The following is a 19,676-nucleotide window of genomic DNA, read 5'->3' as shown; positions in this document are numbered from 1 at the left end:
GGGAGAGAGAGAGAGGAGAAAGATGAAGCAAGCAAAAGTTAAAAAGCCTCTGAAGTTTCTCAGAAATAATCTTTCCACTGACATCGGTGTGGTGTGTTCATGGTTACAATGTTACAGCCAATATCGATTACACGTTATTCTACAGTTATTCCGTTTCATATTGATTTCAGTAACTTTTGTATGATTAATTTCTAAAGATATCCATAAGACAGAATTATACTCCAGAACAGGCCCGCAACCGGAGGGGGGCTAGGGGGTGCCTGGAAACTTTTAGTGGCCCCTACAGGCCTCAATACAAAATGCTATTATTAATACAAAAAACAATTGTAGGAGAATGTTTAATGACTTCCTCCCTAACATATCCATGCCCCCCAAAACCTCTGTGGCTGGTTTCGGGCCTGCTCCACAATAAATTAAAGGAATGTTTTAGTTTAACGTCCTCATGATTTTGCTCTTTAGGCTAATGGAGACGGATGATGAATGAAAGTTAATGATAGTAAAATTAGATTTTTTTGCTCTCCCATCGGTAATCGAACCGGGAACCACGAACACCAAAGGCACACTTGTTAGTCATTGGACCAGCGGAAAGGGCTGCTCCACAATAAGACTGTATAATTAGACCAAGAGATGTTTAAGTTTTAGGAGGTCTTAGTTGAAATGTGCAAATTATGGGGGAGCTAGGAAGAACTAGTCGAAATTTGAGCATAGAGGAGCACGTTGGGTGATCTGGAGTTTAATGTTCCTCTCAGCCCTAAGACTACATCATATGTGCAGAAATTCCATAAAATTGCTACGGAATCATGGATTTTCATTACACACTTCTTGAAAGTAATATTCTCGATAACGAGTTTAGGTCAAATTGATTCAAACCAATGAGCTGGAAACATGTACAGTACATTATCAAAGAACGATGAGTAATGACTGGAAAGATTTGAAATGTAGATGTGGAGAAGAACGTATATAATTTGCTAAATAGAACAAAAATCCTACGACGATGAGTTAGCGAAAGTCGAAGTACAGATTAAGAACACTGGAAATAAATGGTGGGGCCATAGCAGCTCAGTTATAGCTAGTTGCGATAGCCGAGTGATCTCGGGTGTTAGGCAACAAAGCACGAGGCATATTCTATCACTGGTTCGAGTCCCATTAAGGAACATGAAAGTTAATTGTACTCGAAGTTTCTGTGTTTGTGACCCTCTGACGGTAGAATATTTAATAACATTCATTAGAAGATCGTGGACACAAGTAGTAGAGTGATTATCCCCAATGCAAACGGTCCCTAGTTCGATTCCAGGGAATATGAGCTTGTGCTGGACAATACCTTGTATGTGGGTTTTCTCTGAGTTCTCCTGTTTCCTTTCACATTCTCATTCCACAAATTCTTTCATAATAGTTTAGTTTTACGAATAATTTATTGCCTCTAGCCCAACTAGAGGGACAGGCACATGGTAGCTAAAGATAAAACCCTTAGCTCTGGTGTCGGGGTCTCTAGTTCAATCCCAGGTCACGTGATAGAAACTATCGTGACCGTGGGAATTCTTGGAGTTCTCCCGTTTCCTCTCACATAAAAATTCACCAATCATTTCATAATGATACATTCGTCTCCTTTAGCCTATATAGTACAAATACGTGGGACGTAAACCTAGATATTTCATTTTTACCCTAAATGTTATAAGAGTGTGACATTTTAACTTTGATTCACTCTAGGGTTTAGGTGTTAACTCAAAAAGGTTTTTGATGTATTTCAAATATGTCTAAGTTCAATACTACCAAATGAATGCAGAAGGATAAAATCGCTTCAACTGTTTTAAACATAGAACAAATAACACTGACTCAAATATTGTAACGTATTAACCTGCCTGAAAATAATTGAACCCTTTCAAAATCAAATTTAAAAAAAATATATAAAGTTTCATTTAGGAAGATTCCGTTCGCACTCTGATTGCCGTAGATTCAAGGTTTGTACGTCATTATCATTTGGAAATTTTTACTGGAAAGATCTAGTTTGTTTTGAGCGCTCCCACACTGAGAAAAAAAATGTAAGTGGCGTACTTAAAAAGATAGGTTACATGCGTAATTTCTGTAGTTTTTGGACTTAAGGTACACCAGACGTATAACTGAAAACGCATGTTTTATAATACTTTCTATATGAGTGTTCACGTGTTCTATATAAGAGGTCTCACATGTTGGTACCTGGATAAAAGGTACCTATGAAATTAATGCATGTCCGCTACATTGTAATATGCTTAATTTTTCGAACCAATGAGAACATTTTTTTAAGCTAATATGATTTCATGAAAAACAAGGAAAGGAGGGAGGGGAAGAAGAGAATCTAAGAGTATTGCCCAGGAGACGAGGATCTTGACTATAAACACTTTTACTGAACTACGCACTGTGGCATCATTAGCAACATTCTATAAACTCTAATAGCGCCCAAGATCGAATATTGCTCTCCCACACGGGCCATGGCCACAGTGTTGTCAGATTCAGTATAGCAGACTTCCCGCTCAAAGCCCTGACATTTCCCGATCGGTTGCAAAATTTCCCGCCAAGAAAGAATATCAATCATTAATTAATTAATTAATCATTATATTAATAACTTCAAATTAAAATCAAATAACTCTGAACAATCAATCAGAAGTACATTCTTTCCTACGGGAAGAGAAATCTATTATAGGGCCATCCTTCTACTTTTAACTGTATTTATTTGGTATAAATATTGATATTTGAGTGTGTGTACGTATGTGCTCTACTTCCAAATATTATATCCTTCCATCCTTCCCTTCACTTTACCCTAACATTCAGTGAATGATTGGCCATAAATATAGTAAGCAAAGGGCCATAAACCCTCCTTCCCTTCTATCTTCTCGCAGAAAATGGATATTAGCGCGATTAACAATCAGTTGTTTATAATCCTCTCTTGCTGTTTTGGTTCTTTTGACCTTGAAAGAAGCTTCCAATCCATGTATTATTCCATGTACAAAGAGATGAAGACAAAAACTGAGAAAGAGACGTCATGAAAAGAAAGAAAAGTTGACAAAATTTCCCATTTTCAACCAGAATTTCCCACATTCCCACCAATCCTAAGAATTTCCCATTTTGCGGGAAATTTCACGTCATCTGACAACACTGCATGGTCGCACCTACATATATCTCTGGACTTGATTCTGCTCTCAATTTCTTTATTGTGATAGTACAATTTCCGTATTCCAGCACTTCAAATATTACCCAAGGAGGAACTTTGTGATATCTTAATATCGAGACCCCGGGAGTACGCAAAAATATCTCTAACCTGAAATGTCTTCATAACATAGTTAATGGGAAGTTAAGATCAAAAATCCTATTTCTAGAAGTATCCTTACGTGTCCCTTTCAGCAAAACCTGGAATACCCACCTATTCCATTTTGCCCGCTCCAGGCTGGTAATCTGTGGTCTTTTTTTCTTTCTTCACAGAATACCGAACTATTATAATCATCTAACAATTGAGGTGGGTATGTTTTCGAGCTACCCGTGTGTTCGACAGAGTAATTAAAGGGGTGTTGGTCAAATAATTTTACTTCGCACTCTTTGTTGGCACTACTCTTGTTATTGTTATTGATATTTTATTTCTATTTTTTCTTTTTTTCTTTTTTTCTGTTTGTTAACATTTTCCTGTGTAAAATGACAAAATTATGCTGTATCCAGGGTAGTGATGAGCGCAAGAGTCTTGGTCTTGCAGTTTTTGCAAGAGTCTTGCATGCAAGACCAAGACCAAGACCAAGACCAAGACCAGGAATCCCGATGCAAGACAAGACCAAGACCAAGGGGTGCAAGACCAAGACCAAGACCAATACCATACCTGCAAGACCAAGACCAAGACCAAGACTCTTGCGCAAGAGTCTTGCACAAGTAAGGTACTACTTGATAGAATGTAAAAAGGAAGAGGAAAAATCATTACATCTTTCACGTGAACTTCTTGGCTCCAGTAAAAGTACCGCCGGAGTGAATGTGTTCCCAGTAGTTTATGCAATCCATGTGAGTCGATCTGCTGCTGTAACATATAGCTACAGTATGTAGTTTTTTGAATCGGTTGTTCACGAGACGACCGACAGCATAATTATATGAGTTATTACAAGATATAAGAACTTCAGTGTCTGATTTACTTTGGTCATCATTTGATCATTCACGACGGCCCATGATTGGATTTTGGGAAATCATACGAAGAATAGTTGTGTCCATAAGAAGTGGATGAGCAAAAATAAACTAGAGCATGTTATGGACACGGTAGCTCAGTGGCAGAGCGTGCGCCTCTGGTACATGGGGCCCTGGTTCGATCGCAACTTGCGCTATGTGAGCTTCTTCGGTGAACAAACACCCTGTGCGTGGGTTTTCCCGTTTCCTCGTACTTTCTTCATTCCACTATTTCTCATCATCACTGTTTCCCTTAGCCTCAGCGTAATGATCGTGGGACATTAAAGTAGATATTTCATTCCATTTCAAAACATATTAACGGTGTTCTTCTTCCAAAACTAAAGAAATGTAGTATTGAACATCGGCAATTCCGTACACCATAGGTGCCGACTACATGGATATGGCCTTGGCTCTGAGGTTCAAGCATCCGTTGGAAATTTTTAATGTGTACTTATAAAATTAATATTGAAATAACATTTTCATGACAGTGACAAAAACTTAGCGCATGTGACCGCAAGTTTGATTTCATAGGTGGATGCTTATACGTTGAATAATTGTTTATCAATATAACTTATAGCCCACTTAGGTATACGGCATATCTAGGATTCAACGATATAACATTATACAACAATAAATAATCTATATTCACAACTGAGAGTGATATCGTACTTATTTCAAATAACTTGAAGTTTGATGCCGTTATTATGTATTTCTAATGTAGATCAAAAGTATTTATATAAATTGAGTTTACACAAAAGACATAGACAGTTGAGTCGTTTTCAGTTTTCACTCAAATTATTCTAAAATATTGGGGCCGCGGTGGCTCAGTGGTAGAGCGTTCAGCTCGGGTGTTTGGGGTCCCGCGTTCGATCCCAGCCCCCGCCAAGTGAACCTTGTGGTGGGCAAACACCGTGTGCGTGGGTTTCCTCGGGGTTATAACGTTTCCTCCAACTTTCTTCATTCCACCATTTTCATTATCACCGTCTCCTTTAGCCTAACCGGCAGAAACGTGGGACGTAAAACTCACAAATTTCATTTCATTTCATATTCTAAAATATTGAGAGGTTTAATTATTATTATTTTAATTTTTCTCTCTATTTTGGTCAATATTGCAAAACATATCATCATCGTCATAATAATAGCTATTCTGCCATTATTGGCAGGTCACTTGCTGCAGCTGAGAAGCTTCGATGACTGTGGTTCTCAGCTAGTCTCTTCGTCTTAACGTAGCAATATTCTGTCTTAATATCTTTCATCAACTACAATCTCCTTCGCCCCCACCCTCTAGCACGTCCCTCATAATACAGTTTCTCCTCAGCCAATGTCCTCCTCTTCACTACATCTAAAATTCTTCTTTTCTCCCCTACTGCTACTATTTCTAAAACCTTCGCATTCGTTTTCCGTTCAACCCAGCTGATTCTCTCCTTTTTTCTCCATGCCCACATTTCGAAAGTCTAACTGTTTCATCGTTTTTGCGTAATGTCCTTGTTTCTGCCCCATACAGTACATATTAGAATCAGTAAAACAAAATTTCAATATTTAATTGGGAGTTTGTTCAATACAAAGATGAGCTAATCGTGGTTGGAAAGAAAAAAATCTGACGCCTTTCGAGTGTAAAAATAATTTTAAAATTTATGTGCCGTCTTGGTTTTCTTTCATGCGTCTCACTGTCAGGGGTAGCCTCCCCAGTTTGGGAACCAGTGGAGTATTGATCTGTTAAAACATAAAAATATTACGAAATGTGATTTATCTTATAAGTAGTGAAGCGTGATCACCCATTGAAAAAAAAAGTAAAGGTCATCGCCTATGTTGTACAGTATCATCACACTTACACGAAGGTAAAATATATTACATTTAGAAACATACATTGTATTTCCCTAACTATTGACGCAATGTAGGATTTATTATCCCTTATATACAGAGTAAAATTTACTTATGAAAATCATAGATTTCTTAAAAGCAAAACTTGCAAGACTCTTGCAAGCAAGACCAAGACTGGGTGTGCAAGACCAAGACCAAGACCAAGACTAGGTGTGCAAGACCAAGACCAAGACCAAGACCGAGGGTTCCAGTGCAAGACCAAGACCAAGACCGCATGTGCAAGACCAAGACCAAGACCAAGACCACCCGGGTCTTGGTCTTGGTCTTGCATTTGCTCATCACTAATCCAGGGGTGGACCAAGGGCCGGGCAACCCGGGCGACTGCCCGGGACACCTGAGTCAGAGGGGCGCCAAAACTAGCCTCAATAAGTAAATTTTATAATTTGTTTTCAACTGACTTTTTTGGTTTATATTCTTGTAAAGTAGCGGCAATTACATATTTTTTTCCATTTCACCATGGAAGAAGAGAGTTTCATAGTACTAAGGGAGCTATATCGACAAATAGGGAGATGGCATGTAGAATACAGAGTGGAGGGGGAGTAAATATTGTTTGTTTGTTTGCTTGAGTTTAGCGTTCCACGGTTATGCCTTAATGGACAAAGGAAATGTGGATACTGATTATAGTGGAATCCGAACCACTTTTATCGTTCAACAGTAACCCACCGGGAATTGGACCCGGGACCACAGAAGGCAGGCATGCTAGCCACCAGACAAATTCCCGAAGCAGGGGGGGGTTGGTATTGTTTATAGCGGGCCATATTCTTTGTGAAGTTCTCCTAGGTAATGAATGTCTTTGAAAAATGGGTATAAAATATTAAAAACACTATGATAAAATGTAAAATATAGGCTAGTATTAGGGGGGAGGGCGCCAAAAAGTCACTTTGCCCGGTGAAAATTTGGTCTGGTCCGCCCCTGACTGTATCTGGGAATTTGTTCAATAAATAAAATGTAAATAATAATAATAATAAAATAAATTCTAAACGAGACGAGAAATTTCACAATTCTTGCTGCCAACACTAGTTGACAAAACTAGTTCTGAAAATATGTTTTAGTATAAAACCTATGAATTGATAAACGCGATTGTACGAACACAATTTAAGAGCATTTGTCAACGTTTTAAGATACATAAGTCATTGCATAATATACATGAATATTATAATAAATATGATTTAAATGTTGTTACATCATACTTTTCGTGGACCTGTCACGACAGAAGAATTTTGATAACTTCTAAATGGAATTAAAGGGGGAAATAAATCTTGAACATTAGACTACAAAACGAAACGGAAAAAAAAATCGACATGAGAAAGAAAAACATTTTTTTTTTCGAGAATCGAGACGAGACCACAAAAAATTCTTTTATAATCGAGACGAGACGATATTTCCACAAAATTTGCCAGACGAGGCGGGAAAATCGTATTTTTGGACTCGTGGACAACATTGCATACCATGCAATTAACTATCACCTTAACTGCCATTAATTGATATTAAGAATCTCGACAACTATATGATACATTGATTTTATAGGGATTAAGTCGAAAATAGTTCTCATTTGGTTGAAAATACTGTCAAGTCGACATGATGCAAAGAAAGAGAAATTGATGGTGGAAAGAGTGAAGAGAACAGAAGCGACTTTTTCATGTCAAAACAAGAAGAGTTTGTACTGAACGACAGACAGAGGAAGAAAAAGCTGTGGAATAAACGTCAGGATCTGCAAACAAACACATCAATTGAGCTTCTTTCGACCGAGTGGCACCATTTTTCTCCTTGTGTTGAGGTAGGCCTCTTCTATCGTCTTCTTCTTCTTCTTCTCAGCCTCCCAAACGACCTCATTTTATCAGTGCTGATGACACACACAGTTTATTCTTTCTTTCTTTTTAATTTTCTTCCGTTTCGGCCTTCTCAAACTGCTCTTTATTTCTTTTGCTTTAGCAATGCCAAATTTTCATAAATCATAACACAATGCAAAAAGTAAATTTTCTATTGGTCGTCAAATTTTCCTTTAATAATAATAATAATAATAATAATAATAATAATAATAATAATAATAATAATAATAATAATAATAATAATATAAACCATATAACACTAAAACAGTGTTGGAGATCTAAGAACTAAGATGAACTAGTGTTGACCAGGAGACTCGAACAATGTCTCGTCTCGTCTCGATTGTCGTTTCGAAAATGAGACGAGAATTGTCATATTTTTAGGTCTTGCCTCGAATTTAAAAATGCACTTCTTGTCTCGTGGGCAAGAGATTACCCAGATGCCAAGAAAGGGACTTTGGAATGAATATTCATCCTGATGTGCAGTTGCTTTGAACTCATATTATGTCCATTAGTTTGAGGCTGCTATGTGTTGTTTTTCATACCCTGCGATAAAAACACTCCAAATGTAATAGATTTTACATAGAAATACGAGTAATGAAGTAAATGGCTAGTTAGTTTACTAATGATGATACGTATTTTTTTAAAAAATATTTTGTATAAGCAAAATGAGTGGCAAGGGAGGGGGCAATAACCCCTCTTACCCCTTCCTTATGAAAAACCATGGTCACAGCTCGAATGTTAACGTTATTACCTGGATATTATATAAATTAGTCCTCGGTGATTGGATAAGTAACGCGTTTGTCTTTTCTGCACGATGCCTTGAGTTCAATTCCCGATAAGGAGAGGATCGAACACACTGCAGTGACTCAGGTCCCACTTTGAACAACAAGTCTCATTCTATATCAACTCGCTGCTGACAAAAGACATAAATAAAAGTCAATCAATCAATCATTACTTCACTCATAAAAAATACAAAGTAAATAATACCAAAAGAGATTCCCACCGAACTCCATGTAAATCCACCACTGCTTCTGCTATGGCATCATTGAATTTCTTAGCCATTTTTGACAATGAATAATCATTGACCATCAGTTGATAATGATTTTATTAATTGAATGGTCAGCTCTGACGTAAAAAAAAAAGAATTAAATAATATGTACTTTATGAAATGCATTCTCTTATCTGATAACAGTTAATCTGGAGATACCTTTGTAAAAGTGGAAACAACAGATAATGTAGTCTAATATTACGAAATGTTGAGTAGAGCTATCTGCAGATTGGATATTAATATTTTAAGTTGAAGAGCGGAGTCATTTTTATTGACGTAAGGAGTGTACCACACAGTATCTTCTTTTATCTACGAAAATGTTATTATTATTATTTTTAAATGTCACAATAATTTTAAGAGTTGCACAGATAAGAAGGTAATCTTATAGCACGCGACCACAGATCATATGTTACAGGTGATTAGCAAGTTAATAAGAAAACAAAGAAAAACAGATGAATTTGTGATATTTATTTCATTATGAACCACGACGTACCATATAAATGTTACTACTTTTCCAGGGAATGGTAATTTAAGAAGATTTCACCCAGGAAGGGGCTCTCAACATGCGGAGTGGGCGAGGGAGAGCAATAATTCGCACTCAAAGAGGAGACATTACCCGTTATGAAACCCAAAAAGTCTGAGAAAAGTTCTTTTTAATGTATTTTAAAACTTAAGATTTTTATTTCTAATACAGAAAATTTTAAGTTTCTGGAAGATAAGTTGTCAACCTAAATACGTTTGTTTTGTTAATTGAAGGGTACAGATGACAATAGAGGTAGCTCACATTAAACATAAGCGTAGATAAGATATGAGGATAGGAAGGTTTGAGAAAACATGTGCAGTATACTTACACAATTTTATTTCTTCACTCATATAAATTATGATTCTCGGGTGCTTCAGCAATGGACCGTTTTGTGGGAAAATTGAATTGAAATTTTAAGCATATTGGTGATAATTCTGAATACAGAAGTTGATAACTTCGGTTTGAATTTGACTTAGCCTCATACATACAAGTATAGAGATTTTTTTTGTCTTTCCAGTAGGGATGCGCACGAGACAAGATTTGTGGCTGTCTCGTGTCGAAAATGTGCTGTAAAAGTGATGTCTCGACTCGAAAAATGTATATTTCTCTATTGGAAGAGCCGTGTCTCGACTCGAATTTTGTCAGGAAAATCCTGTTTCGACTCGTCTCATGCGCATCCCTACTTTCCAGTGATACTTTTCTGGAATTGACTGGAATATGTAGTTGTGTGACTTAATACACTTTGCACAAACACTCGATATTTATGGTTCATACGAGACTAGTAGAATGCCTTTCTTCGCATGGGGATAATACATTTCATTTTGCACATAAAGGGCTCCAAAACTGTCACCAATCAACTTAAGGACCACAAACTATGGATGCGATACTGACATCGGACATTTTCAATCACTTTTATATATCTACCCCTCCCTCCCCCTCCCCTAACTTGTACCATCAAAGTGAACCTCATCTATGTTAAAAAGTTGATCGAGATCGGTTGGGTGGTTCAAGAACTAACTATTAAGTTACAAACATAGTCACTTTCATTTTTAGATATATAGATTAAGTACAGAAATCAGCATCATACGGTGTCACAAACTTAACTAACTAAGTAACTAACTCTATGGCCTATGGAACCCGGAGGTTCAATGCCGCGTTCACAAAAGCTCTCCACTGACTTCTATCCTTAGCTAACTGCATCCAGTTTCTACTTTGTATTCCTATCTCTGCGAGATCCATCTTAATATGGTCCTCCCATCTGCGTCTAGGTCTTCCTAATGGTCGTTTTCCGATTGGTCTTCCAGTCAAGACTTTAAAAGCGTTTCTACTTTCTTTCATTCTAGCTACATGACCCGCCCACCTAAGCCTTCTAGACTTGACGACCCTAACAATGTTGGGTAAACCATATAAATTATGTAGTTCCTCGTTATGAAGCTTCCGCCATTCCCCATTCTCGTTCCTCTTGGGTCCGAATATTCTTCTCAGGATCCTGTTCTCAAATACTTTCAGTCTATGTTCTTCCCTCAGAGTAAGCGACCATGTTTCGCAAACATACAGAACAACATCGTAATATTTTACGATTTAATATCGTCAAACTTTAATAAGATATTATTGTTAAAGTTAGGCAAGCTTCATATTTCAAAATATCCACTTGATTTTTAGTTGATAATCACTGAATTCCTAGAAATAAATGGCTATCAATATAAAAATTAATTAAAAATTAAAAGAAGTGAAGAGAAGTATTGTACCAAACTGCTTTAATGACACGTACGTGTAAAAGAACTATACATATGCTAAAGGTAATCTCACCTGGGGCAGATTTTCTCTCTGAGCCATCCCCTGAAATCATCATTGCCTCCTGGCCTGGGAACGACCTTGTTTAAAATTTTACTAAAGGAAAAATTTTATTAATTGAATTAAAGGAATTGATACCAAAAATCAAATAAGTCCAGTATTTCAAATTTTTATGAAGAAACCGCGGTAGCTCAATGATAGAGCCTTTCACTTCTGGTGCGTATGATCCCTCTTTCGATCCAAATAGACTTTGTGGCGGACAAACACCATGTGCATATATTTGGTCGGAGTTCTCCCGTTTCCGTCCACTTTCTTCATTATTTCTCAATTTTATTCATTATCATCGCCACCGTCTCCTTTAGCCTCGGTGCATAATCATGGTGCGTTAAATTATAAAATTTAGTTTCATTTTTAATTTTTACAATACGTAAGAACAAAGTGGATTTGGCATTTATCTCTCTTACAGAAGCATTAGCATTTCAACTGTAATAACTCTCTTGCGTGTATGCAAACGCCAGGTCAATTGTAGTGCCAGGTCTGGTTAGAGCATTTGCATTCACCTGAGAGTGTTGAGATTGCAGCGTCCGTGAGGACAATTGTAGACTGAATATAAGATCCGTGCTTAGTGCCAAAACGAAAATATTGAGTAAACAGCCCAAGTGTTACTTCAGAACTATTAGGACATATAAACACGCGCATTCTTTTGAGGATTATTTGAACTGCTTCCACAGTGAATACTAGAGACCCAGTTTTTCACTGATCAGTGTTAGGCACATAAGCCACATTTTTACATTAAACCGAGGTTTTCCATTTTTGACACTTAGCACGGATTTTATATTCAGTCGACATTTGGAAAGGTACTTGATTGAAAGAAGTAGCAAACACCGGTATAGAAAATCACGCTTATCGGCAATGGGAGCCGATATTCTGACCACACATCACCTCAGAGACATAAGCGCCGCAACAAATAAGCTGTTGAGTCCTGGATTGTTGTACCAGGAGTTTAGTGTTTTTCTTACTTTCTGTAGAGTATGATGCACTTCATCTATGTTACACTGTAAAAAATGAAGTGTTGAAACAACACAAAATGACTACCACTTTTGCGTGTTACTTGTGTGTTAATTCAGCACCAAGCACGTCGCCTTCCGAGCATATCAGAAATAACTCATTACTACCTAAGAGAATTTGCATTGGTATTTATCGTTTAATAATGAGCAAAGCTTTGCGAAATATATTTGGCACTTATGCCAAGTAATGAATAATGTTCTATGTTTTCTGTAATCGGTAACAATAATATTGTTGTAAACCTGTGGATCGTCTGACAACACTTACTTAGGCAACAGTCCTGCGATCTTCTGTTCATAAGTGTTAAGACACAAGAATAACAGAGGCGTGGGAAACCCGGGTTCGATTCCCGGCGGGAGCTCATGTGGTTCGGTTCCACGTTAATCAGTAGGTCAACGTCTCATATAGCCTCGCTGCTGAAAGGGACGCTAAACTAAAATCAACTCAACTCAACTCAACAAGAATAACAGATAAAGAAAATAGATGGAAGCACCGCTATCTGTGTAACTGTTGTCAGTTTACAACAATATTATTGTGACTGATTACAGAAAACATAAAATGTTATTAGTTATTTACCACAAATGCGAAATATATTTCACAAAGCTTTGTTCACACCAAACAATAAAAAACGATGCAAATACTCATAGTCAGTAACGAGGTATTTCTGATATACTCTGAAGGCGATGTGCTTGGTATTGAACTGACACACAAATAACACGCCAAAGCGGTAGTCATTTTGTGTTGTTTCAACGCCTCATTTTTTGCTGTGTACAGCTACATCTATGTATATATCCGAGGTTTGGTAGGCACGTATGAGCTATATCTATGCCACAATATTAATAGTTAAGAGTTAGGATCTATAGAAGACTAATTTCAATAACATGTAATCACTTTCTCTTCATTTTCCTCCACTCATATTATTTAATTACATTACTCATATACCGTAAAATCATATTATATTCATTATTCACATTTGTATTTATTTATTCGTCATTTATATTAACTCTTACGTAATATATGAATAATTATTCATCAATACATATTTCATTTACCATCATTAATCCACAACTAAGCTCATTAAACTATTCGTTTGTATTTCCAGCTAGCTATGAAGTACAGTTAAAAGCTTTCCGCCTAACATCCTTTCTACTACTAACAACGACAAAATATGTGTTGAAGAGCTTGGTTACCTCAACAGAAGTATTAAAACAATAAGCAACAGCGAAAATTATGTGAAAATATTTTATATTTTATCAGGTTATGAGAAACTTCAAGTATTAATAGGATTTAGTATGGAAAAAATTGTAAAACATAATATTGTTACTTTTAATTAATTATATTGGTCTCCCTAAAGTTTTTTTCCTCTACCGAAAAAGTAACCATCACTGCTATGGATGATGGGCTACTTGCACACCAAATTTCTTTCAGATAGGTACCGAGAAATAAAGTATCACATGCAAGACGAGTCAAGCCGAGCTTCTCCCTGGTCAAGTTTCGCTACCAAATATAATGGTCTTTACTCATTACACGATAAGATACTAGTCTACCAAATTTCATTCAGATCTGGACAAGTTGTTCACAAATAAAGCATCACGTAGATACACAGACACATCTGGAGCACAACTATAAGCTCTCGTATGCTCAAACTTATTGATATCAAGTCAACAGAGGGCTGCAGTGACCCATTGGTAAAGCGTTTACCTTTGGTGCATAGAATCCTTGGTTCGATCCCAGCTCGCTCCAAGTGAGCTTTATAGTGGACAAACACCATACGCGTGGTTTTCTCGGAATTCTCCCGTTTCCTCCCACTTTCTTCATTCCACCATTTCCTTTATTTGTCAGAAAACTAAACACACTGCTGAACACGACTGCACTTATTTAATAAAAACACATTTACATGTGACGTTTCGATCTTCTAGCCAAGATCCTCTAGGCAAAGGAGTGTACGTTTGATCAGGATCTTGGCTAGAAGATCGAAACGTCACATGTAAATGTGTTTTTATATTAAATAAGTGCAGTCTTGTTCAGAGAGTGTTTAGTTTTCTGATTTTATTCGCAAGACGTATGACTATGATTGTCTTCATTTGTCATCATCAGCGTCTCCTTTAGCCTAGGCAGTATAACCGTAGGACGGGATATTTAAAGATTTCATTTTTCACCTTTTATTTCAAGTCAACAGAAGACTTAATAGTATGGAACCAGCCAAACTTCTTTGAGAGTTTGGGTTGTATAAGCACCAGGCGCGCCATACATTTTTAAGTAATTAACTTTAGTAATACCATAGTAAAGCATTAAGCTAGAGATAAAGTAATGTGAAGATATTGTATTTTCATTTTGTAGTAGAATGAGTTGCGTACCTCCATAAAATTTTTGCGCTCATAATGTTTGGATGACACATAAATTTTCAAAAACAACACAAGACTATAATACTTTTTTACTAGAATCAAGACGAGATGAAACTATAAAATACATATAGTATGTTCTAAAATTTATTCAAATGAATCATACGTTTCCCGTAACCTGACCACAAAAAGACAACGTCTCTTTCAATATGGAGAAAAAAATATGAATTTTCGAAAATTTTAAAACGAGAATTTTCGAAAACTCTAGGACACGTGTTTGTTAATTTGTAACGAGAAACTTTTATACCTTGCTATCATCTCCCTAACTTGACGGGATTGTAAGGTAGTCGATTTTTGACATAAATAAACTCCCTGGTCCTCCTCCCTTAGGATCGAATCTTAGTCAAAAATCCACTTTAGTTAGACGATAACTGAGAACTTATTCAGTGGCGGATCTAGAATGTAAGAACTGGGGGGGGGGCAGTCAGAACCCAGACTATGATAGGTATATCATGAGTTTACTATAAACTTTCAAAAATATATAAATAATAGATTCAATTGCTTTTGTCACTCAAAAAACTAGGGGGGTCTAGGCCCCCCGGCCCTGGGCTAGATCCATCAGTAAACTTATTTCAATATATTTCAAGCAGTTTAGTTGTTTTCCCGTGATTCGACCACCTACAATATCAGTTTCATATGTATATATTAAGTTGGGGTATCATAGCTCAGTGGTAGAGCGTTCTGTAGTACGCGGAGTCCTTGATTCTACCCTATGTTATATGAAATCGAGATGACAACTATGTCCGTGTGTTTTCTCGTTCCCTCCTACATATTCATTCCACCAAATTCTTCCATAAGCATTAATTTCTATTAATCACTTGTCTCCTGAAACGTAAAGGGCATAATCGTGGAACGTTAAACTAAAAACTTAATTTCATTGGATTCTTACTAAAAATTTAGTTTACAGAGCGTTTCTTTTATTTTGGTCATCTTTAAAATATACTGATTGTGATGAACTTGATCATGATTTAACAATGATATATTGGCAGGATGTTTTTCAGTATTTTCTTTTAAAAAATCGTACAAATGTTGGTGGTAACACTATTTTGTGATGAATATAAAAAAAAACAAAAGAAAAGAATGGACTTCCCTGAGTTGGTGACGCTTTGTATAAGATAATAATTTTTATGGTTTGATTGAATGTCCTTGAAAAGAATACATGTTTCATCACATTCTGATGAACATGGGGAAAGACAGCCCTAATAACCTGAAGACAATTCCTGGTATCCCCCGCGATAAAGCTCACTGTCTACCACACATTTTTAAGACTAAATCTACTGCTGACCACGAAATTACGGCTAGCTTTAGTGGGAAAATGTGTGGTCATCACATCGGCTTCAATAGTGGTGTCTCTTTTTCTTTGGATAACTTTATTAACTGCGTAAGGGGGGACGGTGGCTCAGTGGTAGAGCGATTACCTCTGGTGCCTGAGCTCCTTGGTTCTAGGGATGCGCACGAGACGAGTCGAGACAGGATTTTCCTGACCTAATTCGAGTCGAGACAAGGCTATTCCAATAGAGGAATATACATTATTCGAGTCGAGACATCACTTTTACAGCACATTTTCGAGACGAGACAGTCACAAATCTTGTCTCGTGCGCATCCCTACTTGGTTCGATCCTCGACCAAGTAAGCTTGTGGTGGACAACATCGTATCCGTGGGTTTTCTCGAGATACTCTCGTTTTCTCCCACTTTCTCATTCCACCAATTCTTCCATCATCATTCACTTGTTTTAATCATCGTCTACCTTAGCCTATAGGGCATAAACGTGGGACGTTAAACTGAAAGATTTTATTTCATGCTTTATTAATTGAGACATAGTTCGTTGGTTCACGGTGTTAACATTAAAAATATTGTACTTCCACCGGGAATTAGGGTGGTCGCACATTGACTAAAGACGGCACAGAAGCCGAGTGAGATGGAGATAGAAGAGGTTGCGGAGAGAAAGAGGCCTGAGTGTGTTTAAACCTCAGTGTTGGACTTTTGTCAAGTACATGCTGCAGTACTCATAGACAGTACTGTACCCTGGATCAGTTGCCCTGTCCTCTAGTCAATATGCGTCCTTCTTTAACCTATGAAGCTATACACAGGGTTGTATAATATCCGGATTTGGATATTTGATTTGATTTGATTTTTAATTTAGCGTCCCTTTCGGCAGCGAGACTGTACAAGACGTGGACCTACATCTTAACGTGGAATCCGATTCACATGAGCTCCCGCCGGGAATCGAACCGGGATCTCTCACGCCAAAGGCGCGTCTGCTTACCGCTTAGCAACGAGGGAGCTAGGATTTGGATATTGACAATCAATATCGAAATCATCGATATATCGAAATATCGATATCTGACAATATCAAAACATTACACAGTCCAAGGATATTTATTATATTTAAGATATGAAGAAACTAGAGGAATAGTTATATAATCTATAAAAAATATATATTTCGTAAATAATTTAAATAGGACAATTACTATCATTTCATCTTCTTTTTTTCCTCTTTCTTTCTAGTGCGGCGTCGGAGGGAACCACAGCCAAGTGAAGACAGGAAGCTTTATCATATCCTTGAGGAAATCCGAGTTCCCGTCTCGCCTGATGCAACTTCCCATCAGCTTTACGTTAGGTCATTCTTCAATGACTCCCCCGCACGGCAAGGAGAGACGATAGTTGTATTATGCTAACGTTTAAAAGGGTCTTGCTTCTAGACACGTCAAACGAACAGTCTTGTGTCTTGAGTCACTCACAGTAATATTTATTCTGTAACTGATGTATGTTCCGTTATAGTCAAGATCTTAACAGGATGGTCCCTGAGTGAACGGCTGGAGACCTGTGACTGGTTCTGACCAGCTACTATACCCGGCTGCACTGTACGACCCTTCTGAATCGTGTTTCCCGCTCATCCAGCGATAGAGTGCAACGTTGCCACATGGTCATTCATTGCAGTCTCCCTCCCTATTTTTTTCTCGTAGCGTAACCACAACTAACTACTGATGAAATAATAATAATAATAATAATAATAATAATAATAATAATAATAATGCTCTCAGGGTTCCACAGGGTCCGATCTCATTCTACTTTTATTTTTAATATTGGTGTTATTGGTGACAGAGAGCAATTTAGTAGACCTAACTTCAAAATTAAGTATAACGCAAGCAAGTAAAATTAGTGTACTCACCAGTTCAGGCATCTCGCAAAACACCCATTTCAAATTCAATCGTTTCATCTGCAGTGTCCGTGTCGCTGTTACTTTCCTGATTGGTCCTGGGATTTCGCAAAGTACCTATTTCTAATTCATCAGTTTCATCTGCAGTGTCCGTTTCACTACTACTTTTCGAATTAGCAGAATAATATACTACATCGTCATTTCTATCTACCATTTCAATGTCACTGTCACTGTGAGAATCTTCCAACACACCCACACCTAAATCGTCACTTTCATCGGTGTCACTATCGCTTTCCAAGTTGATGATAACGGGGTCATGATCATGATCAATTAATCCTTCAATCTCCCACATGCAATTTTCTAACCTTTTCACGTGTTCAACACAGTTTTTCCATTGCTCCCTCCCTATTTTATTAATGCCTTCTTCCATGAGATGCAGCACCTCATTCGCTCCAAAATTCTTGTTTCCACTGGCAATGTGTTCTTTCACTGCACCCCAAACCATTTCTATGGGATTCAGCTCACAGTGAAAAGGTGGTAAACGTACAACTTCATGTCCAGCAGCTTTAGCCATCTCATCTAATACAAATTTTTCACAATATTTTGCTTTGTGTTTTTCTAAAATTTGTTGAAGCTCTACTTTGGTCATTGAAGGGTCCCAAGAGATGGATTTGTTTGTTAACCAAATCTGGATTTCCTTTTTGGTGCTTCTTTTACTAGGAACTTTTTCAGCTTTGCGTGAATGATAACTTGCATTATCAAATACCAAAACTGAATTTGGGGGCACGTTCGGTAAAAGCTGCTCTCTAAAATATTTTTCATAAACTTCAGCGTTCATTTCCCCATGGTAATCCCCACTCTTTTTCTTCCCCCGAAACAACAGCTGCGCTCCAGGCACAAATCCATCTTCAGATCCTGCATGGACCAGAATAATTCTTTCCCCCTTCCCCCGTGGTTCTTTTAGACCTGTAGTAAGTCCTTCGCGCTGCGCTTGAGAGGCTGATTTGATTGTCGTGTCAACCCATCTTTTGGATTTTGTGTGACCCAAATTCGCCCATGTCTCGTCAGTATAAATTATGGGCCTTCCGTCTTCTCTGGCTTTCTTGATTGCCCTCAAATATCGGTGTCTCCAAGATACAATATCGTCTCTGTTATCAATCAACAAGGAGTTCTTCTTTTGTCTCATGAATTTAAACCCCATCTCCTTCAGAAGCTTGCGCAAAGTCCATGGTTCGATTTTGGGAAGTCCACCAACTTGATTTAATCGTTCACAAATTTTTGCAATAGTGGGTAGTTCGTTTTCTCTGAAAAAACTATGAACGTGTCTTCTGATAGCTCTTCTGGTAAAGTCGTCATAAATTTGTAGCCGGGTTCTTCGTGTGTCATTTGGACGCTTTTTCCTCGGCGTTTGTAGTTTACCACCCCCTTTAATAAATTCCTGTCTTATGTCATAAATAGTCGACATTGCAATACCAGTCGCATCGTGTGTACGTCTTACTGCCTCGGAAACTGAAATGCGGTTGTTGGGTCCATCCCGAAAATAAGAATATACGTTAAGAACAAGTTGTCTTTCGCCACTTGTCAAAATATGTTTAGACTGTTTCTTATAACACTGGGGAGAAACAAGTCTGTTGTGATTTTCCATTTTGATATTATATCAAGTTAGCCCAGAACTAAAAGCAGCGTTTAAATATAAATGTGGTAATAGCCTTGTAAATATACCACTTAGAAAATAGTACTATTAATTCTATAACTAAAATTCTATTTACCTATTTACACAACACACACACGCACACGCACACG

General features: G+C 37.4%; 1 protein-coding gene across 4 annotated transcripts in view; it reads right to left on the bottom strand.

The window, feature by feature from the left end:
* Positions 1-19,676, bottom strand: part of LOC145676351 (uncharacterized) — a 173,871-nt gene that overhangs the window by 87,382 nt on the left and 66,813 nt on the right. The window contains exon 1 of one of the 4 annotated variants that reach the window (XM_081747208.1): positions 17,886-19,342. The exons of the other annotated variants lie outside the window; for them this stretch is intronic. Coding sequence (XP_081603334.1) covers positions 17,890-19,338 — 1,449 coding nt within the window. The 5' untranslated portion in view covers positions 19,339-19,342 and the 3' untranslated portion in view covers positions 17,886-17,889. Of the gene's footprint in view, positions 1-17,885; positions 19,343-19,676 lie in introns of those variants that run through there. 4 annotated transcript variants of the gene reach the window in all.

The sequence above is a fragment of the Thermobia domestica genome, unplaced genomic scaffold (assembly GCF_964235325.1).
Source record: "Thermobia domestica unplaced genomic scaffold, izTheDome1.hap1.1 HAP1_SCAFFOLD_112, whole genome shotgun sequence".
Classification (NCBI taxonomy): Eukaryota; Metazoa; Arthropoda; class Insecta; order Zygentoma; family Lepismatidae; genus Thermobia; species Thermobia domestica.
The sequence above is the reverse complement of the archived record's forward strand: the minus strand, read 5'-3'. Positions and strand labels throughout refer to the sequence as shown.